The sequence below is a fragment of the Vipera ursinii genome (assembly GCF_947247035.1).
Source record: "Vipera ursinii genome assembly, chromosome: 1".
Classification (NCBI taxonomy): Eukaryota; Metazoa; Chordata; class Lepidosauria; order Squamata; family Viperidae; genus Vipera; species Vipera ursinii.
In genome coordinates this window covers 293781634-293799893 of record NC_139512.1, presented here as the reverse complement: position 1 = coordinate 293799893, position 18260 = coordinate 293781634, and the positions used below count along the sequence as shown (strand labels likewise).

Genomic DNA, 18260 nt, shown 5'->3' with positions numbered 1-18260 from the left:
GACAGACAAATGTGTTGGAAAAATTAAGGCCAAATTTCAAGGAACTCTCTTGGCCAATCTCTTGACAACTGACCAAGATTTTGACCAATTACAATTATATTTGGTGTGGTGACATTTGGTAATGTTGTTAATGCACAGTTTAAAAACACTGCCAGCTGGAATGCACTATATTACTACAAAAGTCTACTATTTTTATATAATAAGCCAGGTAAATAGATCTGCTATAGTATTTTGTATCAAAATACAACAGGATAAATTTTCCTATTTCAGCATCTTTCATGCTTCATGAAAATGATATCTACAAATCAGCTATTTTATACCTGAATGGCCCAGTGTGGAGGAACCTGGCAACTGTAAAATATCTTCATACGTTCACAAACTGATGTTGTTTTCTCTTCAAATTGGTCTGCAAGTGCCTGAAAATCCAAAATATTTAAATATGTAATGCAATATAAGATTTTAATAGGATCTGCCTAACACAGCAAACCGAACAAAATAGCATTATCTGCTTAATGCTACTTACATAGAAAGCCTAAATACATCAAACAGTGTTTCCAAACCACTATAAGAGCAATAAATATAAGTACAAACTGGAGAGCTGGTTTGGTGTAGGGGTTAAGGTGCTGGCCTAGAAACCAGGAGATTGTGAGTTCTAGACCTACCTTAGGCATGTAAGCCAGATGAATGGCTCTGGACCAGTCACTATCTCTCTCAATCCAACCCACCTCACAGAGTTGTTGTGGAGGAAAAGAGGACAAGAGGAAAAGGAAGAAGTTTTGTGCATGTTTGCTGCCTTGAGTTATTTACAAATAATAAAGATGGGATAAAAATCTGATAAATAAAATAAAACAATTAAATATGATGTATAAGATGCCACTGTAAATGTCAAAATCTAAAAAAAAAGCCTATGAAATAACAGACCACTTCATAGACATAGAGAGCTAGGCAGCAGATGTACGGGAAGTCCTTGACTTGCAATAGTTCATATAATGACTATTCAAAGATACACTTATGACCATTTCAGCACACATCCCTATGGTCAGGTGATCAAAATTGGGAACGGACTCATATTGCAATGTTCCAGGGTCTACGACCTTCTGACAAGCAAAGTCAATGGGGAAGCCAGAATCACTCAACAGCTGTGCTACTAACTTAACAACTGCAGCGATTCACTTAACAACTATGGCAAGAAGGGTTGTAAAATGGGTCAAAAAATCACTTAACAACTGTCTTGCTTAGCAACAGAAATGTTGGGCTCAGTTTGTGGTCATAAGTTGAGGACTACCTGTATCTTTTTTCTGTACTAAAACAGAAGATGAGAGAAAGTGGAGACTCTGTAACAGTCCGTTTTATCACCATCATGGTCAAATTTTGTTCTTGAAGGTAGAAGTTCTTAACCACATGCCTGTACTTTGGAACAATGTTATACCCTCCCCTCAGCTGTCGTTGAAGGCCATGCAGGAAGATTCCCCTACACCAGGCATGTCAAACTGCCGGCCCACAGGCTGCATGCGTCATGCCAAAACCACGCCCACCCCATTGCTGGCAATGGGAAAAAAGTCTTGATACTTCACGCAACATCACAAGTTTGACATGCCTGCCCTACACCTAATGCTCCTACCCTCCTTTTAGACTTTGTTTTTTATAAATACTTCTGTTTAATATCTTTTAGCTTTTTATAGTTATTGTTTTAACTCTGATGTATTTTTTATGCTTTTTAGTTGACTGTATCCCACCCTCCTTATGCTGGTGTTTGATCAAAATAAAGATTTGATTTGATATTTAAAGGTATCAGTCACTGAATAAAATTCTATTCAGAAGGGTTCATTTTTTATAAATGAAAATTAAATGTATTTAATTTTAATTTAATTCCCTAATGGCAGGCTTCTTGTATCCCTCAGATTTTTGGATTTCAATGTCTACTCAATGTAGGCAGCATGGGAAACACTAAGTAGCTACGGAGCCATGATAATGTCTTCTGAAAAGACATTAGCTATCTCTATGTCCTTCTAATTTAATTTTCATATTTCACTTTATTTGTAAGCCAATGTTACTCATCTCCATATCCTTTCTTGATATATTCAACTGTAATTCCTAATGCCCCACTTTAGGATGATGGAAACATTTATTGAAGGCATCTTCCAGGGGATGGAAGTCTAGTCTAGAAAGTATATATCATAATTTATAGTTAATATATATAAATCGAAGGGACGCGGTGGCTCAGTGGGTTAGGACGCTGAGCTTGTCGATCAGAAGGTCGGCAGTTTGGCGGGTCAAATCCCGAGTGCCACGTAGCAGAGTGAGCGCCTGTTACTTGTCCCAGCTTCTGCCAACCTAGCAGTTCGAAAGCACGTAAAAAGGCAAGTAGAAAAACAGGGACCACTACGGTGGGAAGGTAACAGCGCTCTGTGCGCCTTTGGCGTCTAGTCATGCCGGCCACATGACCACGGAGTCGTCCTCGGACAAGCGCTGGCTCTTCGGCTTTGAAACGGAGATGAGCACCGGCCCCTAGAGTTGGAAACGACTAGCACGCATGTGTGGGGGAACCTTTACCTTTACCTTATATATAAATCAATCAACTAATAAATAATAGTGATGCATATTAACATGCTGTCTTTTATCCTAAGGATATTAGTGTTCATTGCTGCTGAAGAGCAGTATGTAAGACCATCTGACAAATTGTTTTAATGAAAGCATTTCTTATCTTAAGTTTATCATCTGAAAATAATTCCTCTGTTTCAGTGTGTACTTTATCAACTATTACAGCCATGCACAACCTGAAACTCCCAGATGCATTTGCTGAAAGTTATGGGAATTGTAGTCCAACAAATCTAGTGGACATTGAATAGAAAACAGAATTAATAAACCTAGCATCAGAGGAAATTACACTGAAGTACTTTAGAATTCCACATGGATATGACAAATTAGTGCCCCTTATATACACATCTTGGATTACACTCAAAGTTTTATCAATTGAAGACTCTTCCCCGCAAAAAAGTTCCTTTTCTTATTTGAAAATCCTCTGAAAGATTTTCCTGGGGATCCTTAGTGGCAGAACATGTACTTGCATACAAAACATTTCAGGTTCAGTCTGCCTCACATCCCACTTGAAAGTAGGGAAAGCTGCAGTCAACGTCTATATACAAAACTGAATAAGATTGGTCAGTTTTCTGACTCTGCTTAAGCCCTAAGGCAATGGTCTATGCCTGTTTGAGGGAAAGCTAAAGAAAAACAGGCAGAAACAGTTTTAGATGTTTGATCTATAATAAAATTGGTTGGGGAACACTGTTGAAAATTAGTTAGCAAGAGGATCATTTAAATGTATCATTTAGAAGGTTTTTAACTGTTAAATCTCAAGGAAACCTGATAACAATTTAAATTTAAATGATCCTCTTGCCTCATAGAATGCTAGTATTTGAGAACCTAACACTCTCTTAAGTTCCCTAATTTTAAACAATGTTCCCCAACTTGGGCATTGAAACAGAGGATATTTTGCTCATCTAAATGCTGCATGTTTTTGGGCAAATGTGGGTAAAACTAAAAGATAAAAAAGGCCAAGATTAACTGGAGAAAGATATAAAGAGGGGTAATCCAAGTATTTGCAAAAACCATAGAGAAATTGTCTCCAAATTGATGATACTTATAAAGGTTTTGATCAAACAACTATACCAGATATTTTGGGAATTAAAGTTAAATAGCCCCTATATTGCTAAAAATGAAGATGCCGGAATTGATGAAATGCCAACAGAACTTTTTAACACTTACTAAATGATACAATTACAATAATACATGCAGCGTATAAGCAGCTGTAAACATACAGAATTAGTCAAAGGATTGGAAAAAGTCAATTGCTATTCCAATGGCAAAAATAAGCAGTACAAAAGAATGCCCAAAGTATCAAATTTACTTTTGTAGTTTTGTACTTTGTACTTTTGTAGTTTTAAGATATGCCCTGTTCACCGCCCTGAGTCCTTCGGGAGAAGGGCGGTATAAAAATTTAATTAAATAAATAAATAAATAAATAAATAAATAAATAAATAAATAAATAAATAAATATCACACTTATCTCTTATGCTAGTAAGATAATGCTCTACATTGTGTACTTCAGATTGTGTACTACACAATCTTGTGAGAACTACCTCTCACAGTAATTCACTTACGATGTTCTGGTCCTGCTTTGGGGGCATTCTTCTTCCATATATTTATTTATTTATTTATTTAATTCCATTTATATCCCGCCCTTCTCCGAAGACTCAGGGCGGCTTACAAGCTTAGCAGTAGCCTTCATTCTATGTATATGCCTGCTTATTAGGGCTTTCACACACACCCCAAGCGGCATTATTACAAAGTCAGCTTAATTGCCCCCAACAATCTGGGTCCTCATTTTACCTACCTCGGAAGGATGGAAGGCTGAGTCAACCTTGAGCCTGGTGGGATGCGAACCTGCACTGATTGCAGGCAGCTGGTGTTACTTCAGGAGGCATTAGCCCACTGCTCCACCAAGGCTCTTGGTATATATTTCAACATGTTACTATATGAAATTAAACAAACCTGAAATCTGTCTTTTGCCCAAGCTTGATGATTGCTCACTCCCTAAGTTTCCCTTCATGTGCAACTATTATGCAAAGACACATATAAATTAAAGGAGACAATTTTGCTTTTAGGTTGTAAAGCAAGAAGCTGTCATTACCATGGTATATCCAATTACCAGCTCTCTTACTTGGCAGCCAGTCTGATAATTGCCCCAAAATTTAAGCACTCAATAAATCTCCTTGGATTCAGACAGCTTAATTATTCAGCTCCTCCTATAAAAGTTTGTTCCTGATAACTAGAAACAGCTTTCTGAAATGAACTCTGCAGCAGAAGAGGAGCTATTACAAAAAACAAACTGTTTTTCCAAAAGGGTCAACTATATTCTACTTTACCCAAAATAATAAATTACAATACATGTAAGCAAAAACAGATTAAAAGCCAGTCTGATGTATGTAATTGTAACGGGCCAGATTGGTTTCTGCAAATACAGATGACGTTTTTGCCAAGGATGTCTGGGAACAACCACCTTAGCACCAATATTAGCAATCTGACAATAACACTACCTTGCAGATGGCTAGACTGCAAGTTCCTAACAAATCCCAATGAATTCAAAGGATGGCTGAATGTGTGCTTGGAAAATGGAGCTTCATATCCCACATCATGTAAAGATCTCTAATTTGAATGAAATGCAGATACTACCTAGGGTACAGATTAGCAATACAGAATATTAAATAGTGTGGGGGGGAAAAACATGCCGGAACGATTGACTGCGATTGAAGTCCTTCAATTATATGCTTAAAGGGCATGGAAGAAGATACACAATTTTTTTAATGCCTATAATAAAATGAATCAATTCTATTCTGAGCAAAATTACAATAAATTTAACCTCTGATCATTAAACATCTGTACTGCGTGGAGAGGCTCCAAAAATTCAGAATTTTGTAGGGCTTAAGGCAGGGGTGTCAAACTTGCAATGTCACGTGATGTGTCGCGATGTATCGTTACTTTTTTTCCATTGCCGGCAATGGGGTGGGCACAGTTTTGCCATGACGCATCCAGCCCGTGGGCTGGCAGTTTGACACCCCTGGCTTAAGGGAATATTGCCTTCCTAGTCCCAACTCTAGCTGTGGTTTTGAAAACTTTACTAGACTTGTTATTGAAAACCATATTCAGAAATGATCTTTCCTTCCTATTTCTTTAACTGATTCTCCTAGTAAAAGCTATATAAAAACTGCAATCAGCTTTAGCTTCTTCCTTCCATGTTCTCTTAACATGGCCTAGGACATATTAAAGGTTCAGGCACAGGGGGTCTCTTAGAAGTCAACCATGTGATTAAGAAGCATGCCTTGTTTAAAGATACTATAGTAGTGGAAATAAAATTATATTGGAATTCTTTGCCAAGTGCACAGGATGAAAAAGCCCTACTTAAAGCATATGAATGGAATTAAACTGCATAGAAAAGTGAAAAACCATAATCACATTAGTCATGGCTAGAAAGTTATCAAGACTTTTATGGACAATCTTGAAGGAGCAAAGAGAACGTTGATTAACTTTCCAGTTCAAGAAATCCTATGTTCCTCAGTATTAATCACAGAATAAGCTGCATATGATACTTTATTTGGTATGTGTCTGCTGATGTCAACACTGTTTACATTTTAAAAGCAACAGATTCCTAATGTCTGAAGGAATCATTTAGCCTAAGTTGTTAACCCCAGAGGTCTTCTAATCAAGACTGTCAAGAAAAAGACAAAATTGTGCTTTCAAAAATTTCCTGGAGAGCAAAATATTGGCATTATCTGCCTCTCCACCGCTGAAACAAAACGAGAACATGATAATAAAGAGAATACAAGAACACAATGCTATTTTGTTAAAGGATATGATTTAATTATTGGCTAACATGAAGTGGATAAAATAGAAAAAATAAGGAAAACTACTTAAAATAAAGTACGTATTCAAACTATGAAAAGTAATATTTCATAGGGACTTACTTCTCTAGTAGAAACAGCTTCCAAGTTTATTACGTAAAAAACAGCTCTCTTCCTGATTCTTACTGTCCTACTATATGCTAAATCTTTACACCTTTAGGGAAGCTATCATATAAAGCACAATTGGTAATTAAGATGTATATCCATATTAAAGAAGAAGGGAGAAACTGGTATGATGACAACATATGGTAATTATAGCATAGTTTTATGGACAATCATGTTAGTGGGTGAATTAATGCAAAGTGTAAGATGGCCAAAGCAATACAGGGAAAAATGACAGCCAGTTCACAAAAATAGAGCAACTAAAAGAGGCAAATAAAATCCATGGTCAAAAATCAGCCAAGGTTGGGAACCAGATGAAATAGAAACAAAAAAAAATTATGAAGATTACACTGACTATGAAGTCTTGGATCAGCTCTGACAAGCAAAAGACAAAAAGGCCCACAGAGGGCTGATTACGAGCCCATAGAATAGAGAAGATAGTCAGTTTCAGATTGTTGTAGGAAAAAATGACAATAAAACTTTACTCAACCAGGGCCAAAATAGGGAGGTGGTGTTAAAAGTCCAAAATAGAGCCAAATACGGGAACTCAAAATACAGGAGACAAACAGAGAATCAAGAGAGTGGAGAGATTTAGAGAGTTAGAGTTTGGTGGGATAGGGATTGCATTAATATAGGTGAAGAGGATTTGGGTATTTGAGTATGGTATTTCTCAACCTTGACAACTTAGGTTTCTTGGAGTTGAAGTCCACACATCCTAAAGTTATCAATGTGAGAAACATCGTTCCAGTACATTGCAAAGTGAACATGAGACAACCTTGTGATGCAGCTACTAAAACGACAAATGCTATTTTGGGATGTATGAACAAAAGCTGAGGGTTCACAGGGAATAATTATCTCACACTCTCTGCCTTAGTCAAGCCCTACTTGGAATACTGTGTCCAGTTCTGGACACCACAGTCTGGTTTAACTGGAACGAAGAAGCTACCAAGATGGTGAGAAGTCTAGAAACCAAGTCCTATGGAGAACAGCTAAAGCAACAGAGTATCTTTAGCCAGGATTTTTTTTTATTCCAGTCTAAATACAAATGCTATCTTCAGTTAAATACACATTTCAAATGACTCATTTAAACGATACATTGAAGATAAATTATGACATAAGTCAGTTTAACCACAACATCATTTCTCCTTTGAAGAAGCCACAAGAAAGAGCCAGCTGTGGTTGATTAAAAAAAAATTGGCTAGTTGCAAATGTTAAACTACTGGCACCCCCTCAAAATTACTCATTAAGAGTTTTTCATTCAACAACAGGAATCAGATGGTGGCTCAGGTATTTGTCAATGAAGGATTTCTCAGTGGTTAATTTTACTTCGTTGCAACACTGGAAACAAACACATCAGTGGGGATCCAAACCTTGTTCATTTCTACTCTTATACTTTGCAATATTCACTACAGTATGATTTTTTTTGGGGGGGTGTCCCACTTCCTCTGCAGATCAGGGCCTCAGCTACTTCAGAAGTAGCCTCACTTCTGAAGTGGGTTCAAAAAATGAGTTGTTCTGATCAGAACCTTTGTTTCCTACCCCAAGTCAGAGAATCAGCAAAACTGTGCTCACCAATTTGATGCCGTACAACTATATTGAACTGAAACCTCCATTACTGCTGATTGACAAAGTTGATGATGAATCTGAATAAACTTTGGGTGCTAAGGTTAACAGTTTGGAGAAGAAGAGAAACCAAGGAAAATGTTACCTGAGTCTGCTTCATTGCCCGTTCCATTCGACGAATACTTCCTTTTTCAAGTTTTGTCCGTAGAAGAAGAGCAGAAGTTTGGATTGCCCAGAACTTTGGTTGTGAGAGCAGATACTGAGAAAAAGGAAAGAATAAGTATTCTTTTATTCATTTTTTAAAAAGAAAATATGTTACGGCATAATGCTCTGTGCGCTTATTCCTACTGTAAACTATAATTATTTTCAATAAATAGTTAGAGTTGAAAGACCTATTATCAATGCTATCAATTCAGTTTACAGCAACATTACAACCATCCATATGTATGAGAAAGATGAGGATGAATTGTCTGCGATGCCAAAAGTGTCACCAATTTTTACCCATTTTTTTCCTATTTAAATTACTAAAAGAAAAATTAGAGCACTGGGTTCCATGTATTATTGACAAAAAAGCAGCAAACCAAATGTTCAAAATAATGTTTCAGAATTACACTGGTTTGGACCCACCAGGACTCTACAGAAATGGGAAGGCATTTCTGTTCCAGTAAGGTTCAATTCTCTCAACCTCAAAATTTTTGGTGAACTTCTTTTTACATGGCAGCAAAGTCTTGATATAAAGATCCAAATAGAAAAGGCAAGAAAAGCCACAATGCACAAGAGACATTTTGTTCATACTTTCTGACATTCTAGCGATTTTCTCAAAAGCACTTTAACACTCCCATGAAATATGACTCTAAAATCTGTCTGAAGATAGATGGTTTGGTGTTTTTACTGACCCAGAACTATGATAGCTGCTGTATCACACAGAGATCTATTATATTGTAAAAATTTGAAATAAACGTCTACCCAATATTTATTGCATTCATTGAATTGTTATATTATAAAGGTAAAGGTAAAGGTTCCCCCACACATGCGTGCTAGTCGTTTCCGACTCTAGGGGCCGGTGCTCATCTCCGTTTCATAGCCGAAGAGCCAGCGCTTGTCCGAGGACGTCTCCGTGGTCATGTGGCCGGCATGACTAGACGCCAAAGGCGCACGGAACGCTGTTACCTTCCCACCGGAGTGGTCCCTATTTTTCTACTTGCATTTTTACGTGCTTTCGAACTGCTAGGTGGGCAGAAGCTGGGACGAGTAACAGGCGCTCACTCTGCTACGCGGCACTCGGGATTCGACCCGCCAAACTGCCGACCTTCCGATCGACAAGTTCAGCGTCCTAACCCACTGAGCCACCGCGTCCCATATTGTTATATTATATGCTTCATCTAATATTTAAAACATCATAGCAATCAACAATAGCCACAGACTGCATCCTTTCACATAATTTGTGCAAGTCTTATTGTGCTAGTTTTATGGTCAGAGTAAATCTGGAGGATAATGTGCACACTATTTGATTGCCATACCTAGGATTCTGATAGATGGAACAGGAAAATCTTGAAAAATTATTTCAAACTTTTCAACTTTTTTAAAAAGGGAAAATATATGATTATGAATCTAGACTGGTTTAGGTCTTCTAATTATCTTTTAATAGACTTTGAAAGAGGCAGAGAAGTATTAATCTAGACAGCAGGATGACAGCCGTTAACATATCAAGTAGAGGCAGAGGCCTCTGTTAATGAATAAGAGAGGATTATTATGAATTATTTCATCTGGAAAACTAATCCTATTTATCTTTACATGCATCTGTACTGAGGAACAATATACTGGCCAAAAACATCAGTCACAAAGAAGCTAATCCTACATGCTCCAGATTGTTCTTTTCCCCAAACGATTGTTAAAACTAGGAATATTTAAGATATTCTGTATCTTAAATCTTGTAGGATCCCAGAGGGCGTTCTGGGATGTTCAAGTTCCCTGCCACTGCCAGATTCAATGTAGATCAAGGCTTCCCAGCTTTATCACAACAATGGTGATCTGGAATTGAGGAAATAGGTATCTATACTGTGATGCAAGTACTGATTTTGGAATCTAGACTTAATGGATGCATCTTTAATCCAACTTTAATAACTTTTCTTTTATTTGGAATTAAGCATCTTTTTTAAGAAAAATAAGACTTTTTAAAATAGACCATCTTCTGTATGTCATAAATGTTCTGCTTCTTTCTCTCTCTTTCTCTCTGTAAACAGAAAGGATTGTGTGCTGGACCATAGAATGCTCTCAACAATCTATGTATCAATGGCTGGTTGTTTGTTGCTGCCTACTGCTCTCTAGTGGTCAATCTCGATCCAGGGATTCAACTGAAGTTACACCATTATAGCATACTATCATGGCTGTATGACTTTCTTTCAACTTTTAGTCTTCCAGTAGTTCTTCAACTAAATAAATAGTTAAACACTTTGCAGACTAAAGCAGGAAATGTAACTGTAATTCTGAGAGCAGGTTTTGGTTTCATTCACAAAATGGTAGCCATAGTTGCTATGAGCAGTCACTAAACATTAACTGATCAAAAGACAAAACAAATAAGAGAGCTCTCCATTAGCCTCTCTGGATTCCCAGGATATTTCCTATTTCCCCAGACTTTTTCTTTTGTCTTGAGCAAGTTATTATGCTTCTAAATTATTTAAGGAACATTTATTATTGGATAGTATATAAATACTGAAAACATACATACAGTTCTTCTATTATTTTAAATATCTTTAGGTTAGAGTAAATTATTTTTAAAAAAATTAATTTACATTACCGAACAACTCACATGGTAAGAGCTTTGGAAATATATATTAAGAAGAGACTAGACAGTCACTTGTCTGAAATGGCAGTAGGTTCTCCTGCTTGATCAGGGGGCTGGACTAGAAGACCTCCATGGTCACTTCCAGCTCTATTCTATTCGAAGAATATGGAAATTTGGTATTTCCACTAACTATTATAGATGTTATACATTCCTCAGAAATGAACACAGCAATTGCCATTGGTTAAAGATTTACATCTTCAGAGCTAATTTGTGAATACATAGCAATATACTATTTCATGATACATATCCTTCGGGAGAAGGGCGGTACACAAATTAAATAAAATAAATAAAAATAAATATGGAAATAAAGTAGAAGGGAACAAATATTAAATACTATAAGTTGGGCTTTTGTATTATTAACAGATATAATTTAATGTAATAAGAAATTTGGACATTTTAAAAGATGAAATCAAGTGAGAATTTGAGCTCCATTCAGCACTGATGATGTTACCTAGTTTGAGTAATGAAGTGTCTGCAAGAAAACAACCAAGCTCAGAGAGGACCAAAGTCCCCTCATATCAACCCTGAGCTACAAATATTCTCCTTTATTGGTTCCATTCAGATAGTTAATAGAAATAATGATAGAACCATGGAGAAAATATGTAATTAGCCCTAGTTCTGACTTCTATGAGATTGACACAATTTAACTAAATTAATCAAACAAGACAGTGGCCTAAGGTCCATGTTTAGAAAATATTACAGATACAATTTTATCATTTTTCCTGCAAAGGATTATAAATTAGAGCAGCTCTTTTCAGATTTTTGTGGTGTAGTAGAGCCAGTCTCAATGATATCAGTGCTAAAGAAAAAGGGCATTCTTCAATCTTATTTTCCCCCCAAGATAAATGCTGTTAATATTCAATCAGACTACGCTGCTATTTCTGCCTCTAAAGCCATGCTCCTGCACTATTGAAACAGCTTTTTTATACAGCAGGAGCTGCATGCAATTTGCTACAACTGGCTTGTCCAATGCTAAAAAGCAAACACAAGCTAAGTCTCCAGCCTAATCTGCACAAAGGGACAGTTTAATTAGAAACAGTGCTGTTCCAGATTTTGCTTTATCTAATCTTATAGCCACTGTGCCAGACTGCTAACATTACATCATTAAAAATAAATCATAAGAATTGCCTCGCTGGATTAGACTAAAGGGCCTTGCTATTCCAGGACTGCAAAAAAAAAAAAATGTTCAAGAGGAACTTTTTAAAAATATCTGCATCTACGTAGATAGAAAATACGTATTTCTAGTATTTTCAGATTAACAACCTATTTGCTTTTTAAGGCAATTTTTTTCAATAAAGAGTTCCATTTGTAAACTTATCCAAATGAAAAAGGCGTAGACACACAGGTTTCCTGAATCTATGGTTGATAAATATAGACTTGAACTCATTATTCACAATATTCAGCTCCACGTATCTGTGGGTTTTGACCTGATGTTTTGAGCATGCCACATTTCACAAATATGCAGATCTGATAGTGATCCCACTCAATTTCCCAGTGACCTGCAGCTTTCCTACCCTACATGGTCATCCTCTCCCTGCCTGCTACTCCCTCCAGTGTGAAGATGAAGAAGTGAATAATTTAGGGCTCAGTATATCTGATTAATTTCTAAGCATTCTGCAACTGTCTTTAGAAATAATGAACAAGCTGAGGATGTGTAGGGGAGGGATCTGCTGAGTAAAATGGCACATTTTGTGAAAACTATTGTTCCTGTGCGAGACATGTTGCCTTGTGGGGACACTCCAGTATCCATTGCGTGTTACATAATTAAGAAATCTGCTCTCCACTCTGTCCAGAAACAAGATTCAGGGTCTCTGCAAGCGTGAGAATCTCAAGGTATTTTTCCATCCACGCAACCACCACCACCCCGAATTTGATGAAAAAGACTCCAGCTCAGAGGAATGTACCATTGAGTAGAACCATAATCTGTAAGAAAGGACTGTAGCTTGTTAGATGGTAGAGTGGTAGAAGGAGCTGAGGGTAGCTTGCAGGCTTGGAGGATCTGATTTCACAGGGTCAAGTATTTTTCATTTTTCGAGTCACTACTTTTGGATCTCTGCAGATATTCCAGTTGTACAGGATGTGCTTCAACAACAATTCTATATTTTTGTATGTTTCTTTCATATGTGCAGCATAGCCTATGGGTACCCCCTACATTGCCATTGTATAAAAACAGAAGATTTCTATAAAATGGTATGTGGTAAAATGGTAAATTACAGGCTATTTTCATGCAGTCTAAAATCCGTAAGATACACCACAAAGTGTTCAGGAAGCAAAATCGTTGTTGTTCTATGTGTAGTTAAATAATTAATTGACCATACTTGTGTACAGATTTTTTAAAAATGTGGATCCTTGGGGGGAAAAAAGCCTTGATTGAACCCATACAGAAGAATGACAAATGATTAGAATTAAGTAAAATTTCCCTTCTGACCAGTTAGTACCTACATATTTGCAGTCACAGAGGAGATCCAAACCTGATTTGTTTTGCTTCTGCTTTTAATCATCACAAATGTGCCAAATGTCAGTTTGTTTCAAAGATGACTGGACTTTCTTGGTTTTTTTCTTTGAAAACATTTTGCTTCTCATCCAAGAAGCCTCTTCAGTTCTGACTGAATGGTGGAATATGGAAGGATTTATTTTCTTTGGAGTCTTCTGGTCGTTACTATTCTGAAGGTCGGTTGTTAGACTCTCAAGTTAGCTCTGTGGGTCATTGAGGGGGGTTTATCTACACCCTCACGGTCACCTGAATCAAAATGCAAATGGGTGTGGAACCTTCTTGGGACTGCTGAAAGAATTGTGTTATAAACAGGAGACAGATGGTGTCTTATCCCTCCCCTTTTGTTGAGAGAGGATTGTTCAATTTTAACATAGAGGATCTCTTTGACCCCTCTTTCAAACCAGTGGTCCTCTCTGCCCAGAATGTGAACTTTGCTATCTTCAAAAGAATGACCTTTGTCTTTCAGATGCAGATGACTGCTGAATTTTGTTTTGATGGATTTGTTCTCCTATGTTGTGCCATGCATTTGTGAAGTGGTTGTTTTGTTTCCCCAATGTTCAGGTCTGCACATTCTCACTGCATATATCACATTGCTCTTGGGTTTAATCTGTGCATGTACTTTGTGTAGGTTGAAAATCCTCCTGAGCTTTTCAGATATTCCTGCAATGTATGGAATGAGAACGTTGCTTTGCTTGTTGTTCTCTTCTTTGTCTATGGAGGAGCTCCTGTTGGATCTTTTTCTGGATTTGATAAAGGCCCAGTTGGGATAGCCACAGGTTCTGAGAGCTTCCTTGATGTGTTTTAGTTCTTTTTATTTCTGCTCTTTGCTGGTAGGCAAACCTTCAGCCCAGTGGTGGAGGGTTCTGATCACTCCCATTTTGTGCTCCAGTGGGTGGTAAAAATCAAAATGTAAATACTGATTTGTTTCTGTGGGTTTTCTGCTTTTAAAACAAATAAACCCAAGCTTTCTGAGATGGCTTTCTTTTGCTACCACATTTAAATGCATATGGGTAAGCCATGATGGGTTTAACCTATATACATCTTAAATTTATGGCAGCCAAGTATTTTTCATTATAATTCACTGCCTACGTGTGCGGATCTTCCACATGGATCTAATATCCCACTCCAATACAGAACTTTTCAAAATGATGCTGGATTATTCCTAGTTCATAAGCAGATAGATGCCTTTGTTCTTATGTACAGATAGTACAGAGTCATTATTTGGTTCACTATGTAAAACAAGGAGGGAGAAGGGAATGACAAATACTTCTGTACTACTGTCAAGAAAACTCAATGGATGTGGCCATGAACTCAGCAGAAGTCAAGCTCAGAAACTTTATTACTATTAACTCGTGACAATCTTTAAAATAATCATTGCTTATTTGAATAATCCTTAGGATGTTTTCTTTCAAGGACTTCTAAAATCCTTCCTAGGCAGCCAGATCCAAACCCAAATTATGGGCACTGACAGAAGCTAAAGAGCCACTGCAGGTATTTTTTTATTTTTATTTCTCAGCTAATTAGTACAAAAACTAGACTACTAAGAATGGACATATTTGAACAGATTTCAATACTTATCTACTTAATCAAATATTTACTTAATCAAAAGGGATATGCAGTTAGCCTTTTTTACATAAAAAAGAGCCAACTTTACTATATTGCCTTAAAAATGGTTTTTAGTCATGAATTAAATATAAAACAGGACTTCCCTTTTTACTTCAACTGGAAGAGAGTCATGCTGCTCACACGTACCTTATTACAAACATATTATTTATTCTGTGTGGTGTTGAAAACTGTTTCAATTCTGTTTGGTTCAAACACTGTCCTTATACTCAATTAGGTATTTAGCTTGAACTAGGTCCTAAAACCAGGCACGTATATAAGCTTCCATACCACATAATAGTACATGAGAATGTATTTCTGAATGCCTCATCTCAACATCCATAAATCAGGAATTTGGAATATTATGAAAAGGGCTTAACTTCTCAGTGTCAGTGTTCAGGGAATTTCAGATAATAGCTGGCAGCACAGCAACAATATCTGATAGAATGCCATTCAAGTACTAATGTAAGATTTGTTGTTTCATGAATTTACTGATAAAATAATGAAGCTATGCATTTAGAAAGAAAATGGTATCATATTAAACCTATTAAAATTAAGTGGTGTTTTCTGAAATATAGACAGAAGGTTCTCATTGTGTATCTTGCAGACAGCCAACTGGAAAAATCTACACACATATGCATTCCAAGGAAATCAGCCATATTTCACGTTAAACCTCTACTTGTAAACTTTTAGTGCAAGCCATATCTCCTCCTTGCATTTTTTTTTATTTTTTTTTAATTCCATTTATATCCCGCCCTTCTCCGAAGACTCAGGGCGTCTTACAAGCTTAATTATTTATCAAAATTTTATCCCCTTGTCTCATCGAAAGGGGACTTGAGTGATAGGAATCTATGGGGTTTTTTAATAGGGGAGAGTGTCAGTTTATTTAAAAGGGTGGGAGACATATTTGAGATAAGCTGGAAGTAGTACTGAAGGAAATTGTGAGACCAAGGAACAGAACTAGAGGGAGATCATGGGAATAACAAAGGCACGTTAGGCCTTCCTAGCTGTACTTTTCTGACAACACATTATGGGCACCAACCCACAATGGCTATGCTGGATGAGGCCATTCACCAAATACCTATTTATCAGAAGGCAACCTGGTGAGATGTTTGCTGCTAGACTCTTCAGATACTAGTTTCTATTTTGCCTAACTTAATTAAGCCTTATTTAACTTCTGGACAGGTTAGTAGCCTTACAAATGAAATCTATTTTGTAAGAATAACTTTAGAGGCATTCTTAATGTCCAGGTAACTGCAACTATGATTTACAACATACTAATTTTATTTTTATTTTTTTACTGTGAAGTTCCCCTTTAACTGAAGTACCGCTTCTGATGAATCCATGGTTAAATCCATGTAATTTTTCTTGGTGACAACATATAAATACTAAAAATCTATTAAATACACAAAAATCTATTAAATTCAAATGGAGATATTATTCAGACATTGTTTCTTCCAACACCAATCTCAAGAGGTTTAAGTCTTTTCTTTTTCTTTTTTCCAAAGTGTGAAGCTAGAAATGCCTGTGTCTATGGTATTTTACAAACTATCCATAACCAACTGAGATTTCCTGATATAAAGTTAAGTTTTATCTTTTCATTTTCACAGCTTCTATCACTAACGCTCAACACTGATTTGACCACCCATAATCAATTCCTTACCTAGCATATCCTGTTTCCCCCACATTTGGCATTTTCTGTCTCTAGTATTAGAAGGATTAGAAATGTGTGCTGTAATGGAAATTCAAGCTAACAACCTTTTTCTTCCTTCGTTTGCTTACCTGTATGATAAAGTCCTTAATTTTAACTTTGCACTAATTATTCCCCATGTTGAAAGCAGTTATTGCCCACTCACTGAAGTACAATACACAAATCTGCTACTTCACACAGTAGCTCTAGCAAAATATTCCTTGTTTCAGTGATGCACAGTAATAATACGAGTAATGGAATTAAAGACAAAGTTAAGAAGATGAATTGATACGTTGTGGACCCATCATCATATTCATTTGTCAGTTTAAAAAAGATCTCAGTATGAAGAAATATATCCCCTAGATGAACTTTATGTATATTTTGCTCAATGATTGAAATAAATGACTATTTGATGGATGATAGACCACCAATGATAAATTGGTAAAATAATAAATATGTGATTCAGTCTCACATATCCCAGTGAGATGTCAATTTTCAAGACAGGACATATAAGCTTATAGTTTCACAGCAGGTTAGGTAAACTAAGATAAAAAATTGAAAAAGAGACGTGTTATACAACAAACTGTTTCAGTATTCTAAAATCATATGCCAGATCAAACATCAATCTGTTGTAATCCTGCTTTTGTGCCATAAAAAACTTAGTCCTCGTGATCAAATGACTCACAGAAAATACAGCTGGCCAAAGACAAGCAATTGAGACAATCTCTTTGGGCACTCACCACCCAGTTGTTAACAAGGCTGCCAGAAAAAATAGCACTGAGATGGGGGGGAAAAAAGAGTTTCATCTGAGGAGCTCTTATTTCACATACCAAAATGTTCTACTGCTAAAGTTTGTAGAGTATAAAACCACCATTTTTTTTACTGGCACAGCATATGGAACAAAATATAAAAACGATGAAGGAAATAAAGCATAAACAAACATAATGCAAAGATGACAGACAAGGTTTGCCATCTCCCTCCTTCATAAAATTTACTATTTTAATTTAATTTAATTTAATAACATTTATATACTATAGTAGAACACTTTATATTAAACAATCCATATTATATCAACTCTGCAGGGAATAGATTGTTATATTTTCTGAATAACTTTTAACTCAGGATATCTTGACTATGATTGTAAACTACACAAAGAAATATTATAATAATATATAGTTTATCTTGCTGACCTAGAAGAATTAAATAAGTCACATCTGAATTTTATCGCAAAAGAACTTCCACAGATTTTTCTGTTTTAAATAGCATTAATTTCTCCTCTTAATCGAGCTTAATTCATGGACATATAATTTTCTCTGCAAAAATACAAAAATGATTGTTGTCATCTTTTTTTTAGTGACTGTCTTACTAGTCTACAGATCTGGTACTTCCTAATCATCTCCCATTTAAGGAATAACAAAGTTTGACTTTTTTTAAAGTTTGATTTTTCAAAATCAAGCCAACTCACCTAGATGCTTCTAGTTAGGCAATATAATTATGTCAGGGTAA

At 36.3% G+C, this 18260-nt stretch overlaps 1 protein-coding gene across 2 annotated transcripts in view; it reads right to left on the bottom strand.

Annotated features, from left to right (window-relative positions):
- TTC27 (tetratricopeptide repeat domain 27) overlaps positions 1-18260 on the bottom strand; it is an 89858-nt gene that overhangs the window by 38528 nt on the left and 33070 nt on the right. Inside the window, exons 10-11 of one of the 2 annotated variants that reach the window (XM_083350121.1) lie at positions 8269-8382; positions 321-416 (exon numbers count right to left, since the gene is read on the bottom strand). In XM_083350121.1, coding sequence (XP_083206247.1) covers positions 321-416; positions 8269-8382 — 210 coding nt within the window. The remainder of the gene's footprint in view (positions 1-320; positions 417-8268; positions 8383-18260) is intronic. The other variant, XM_083350122.1, reaches the window with a different exon arrangement.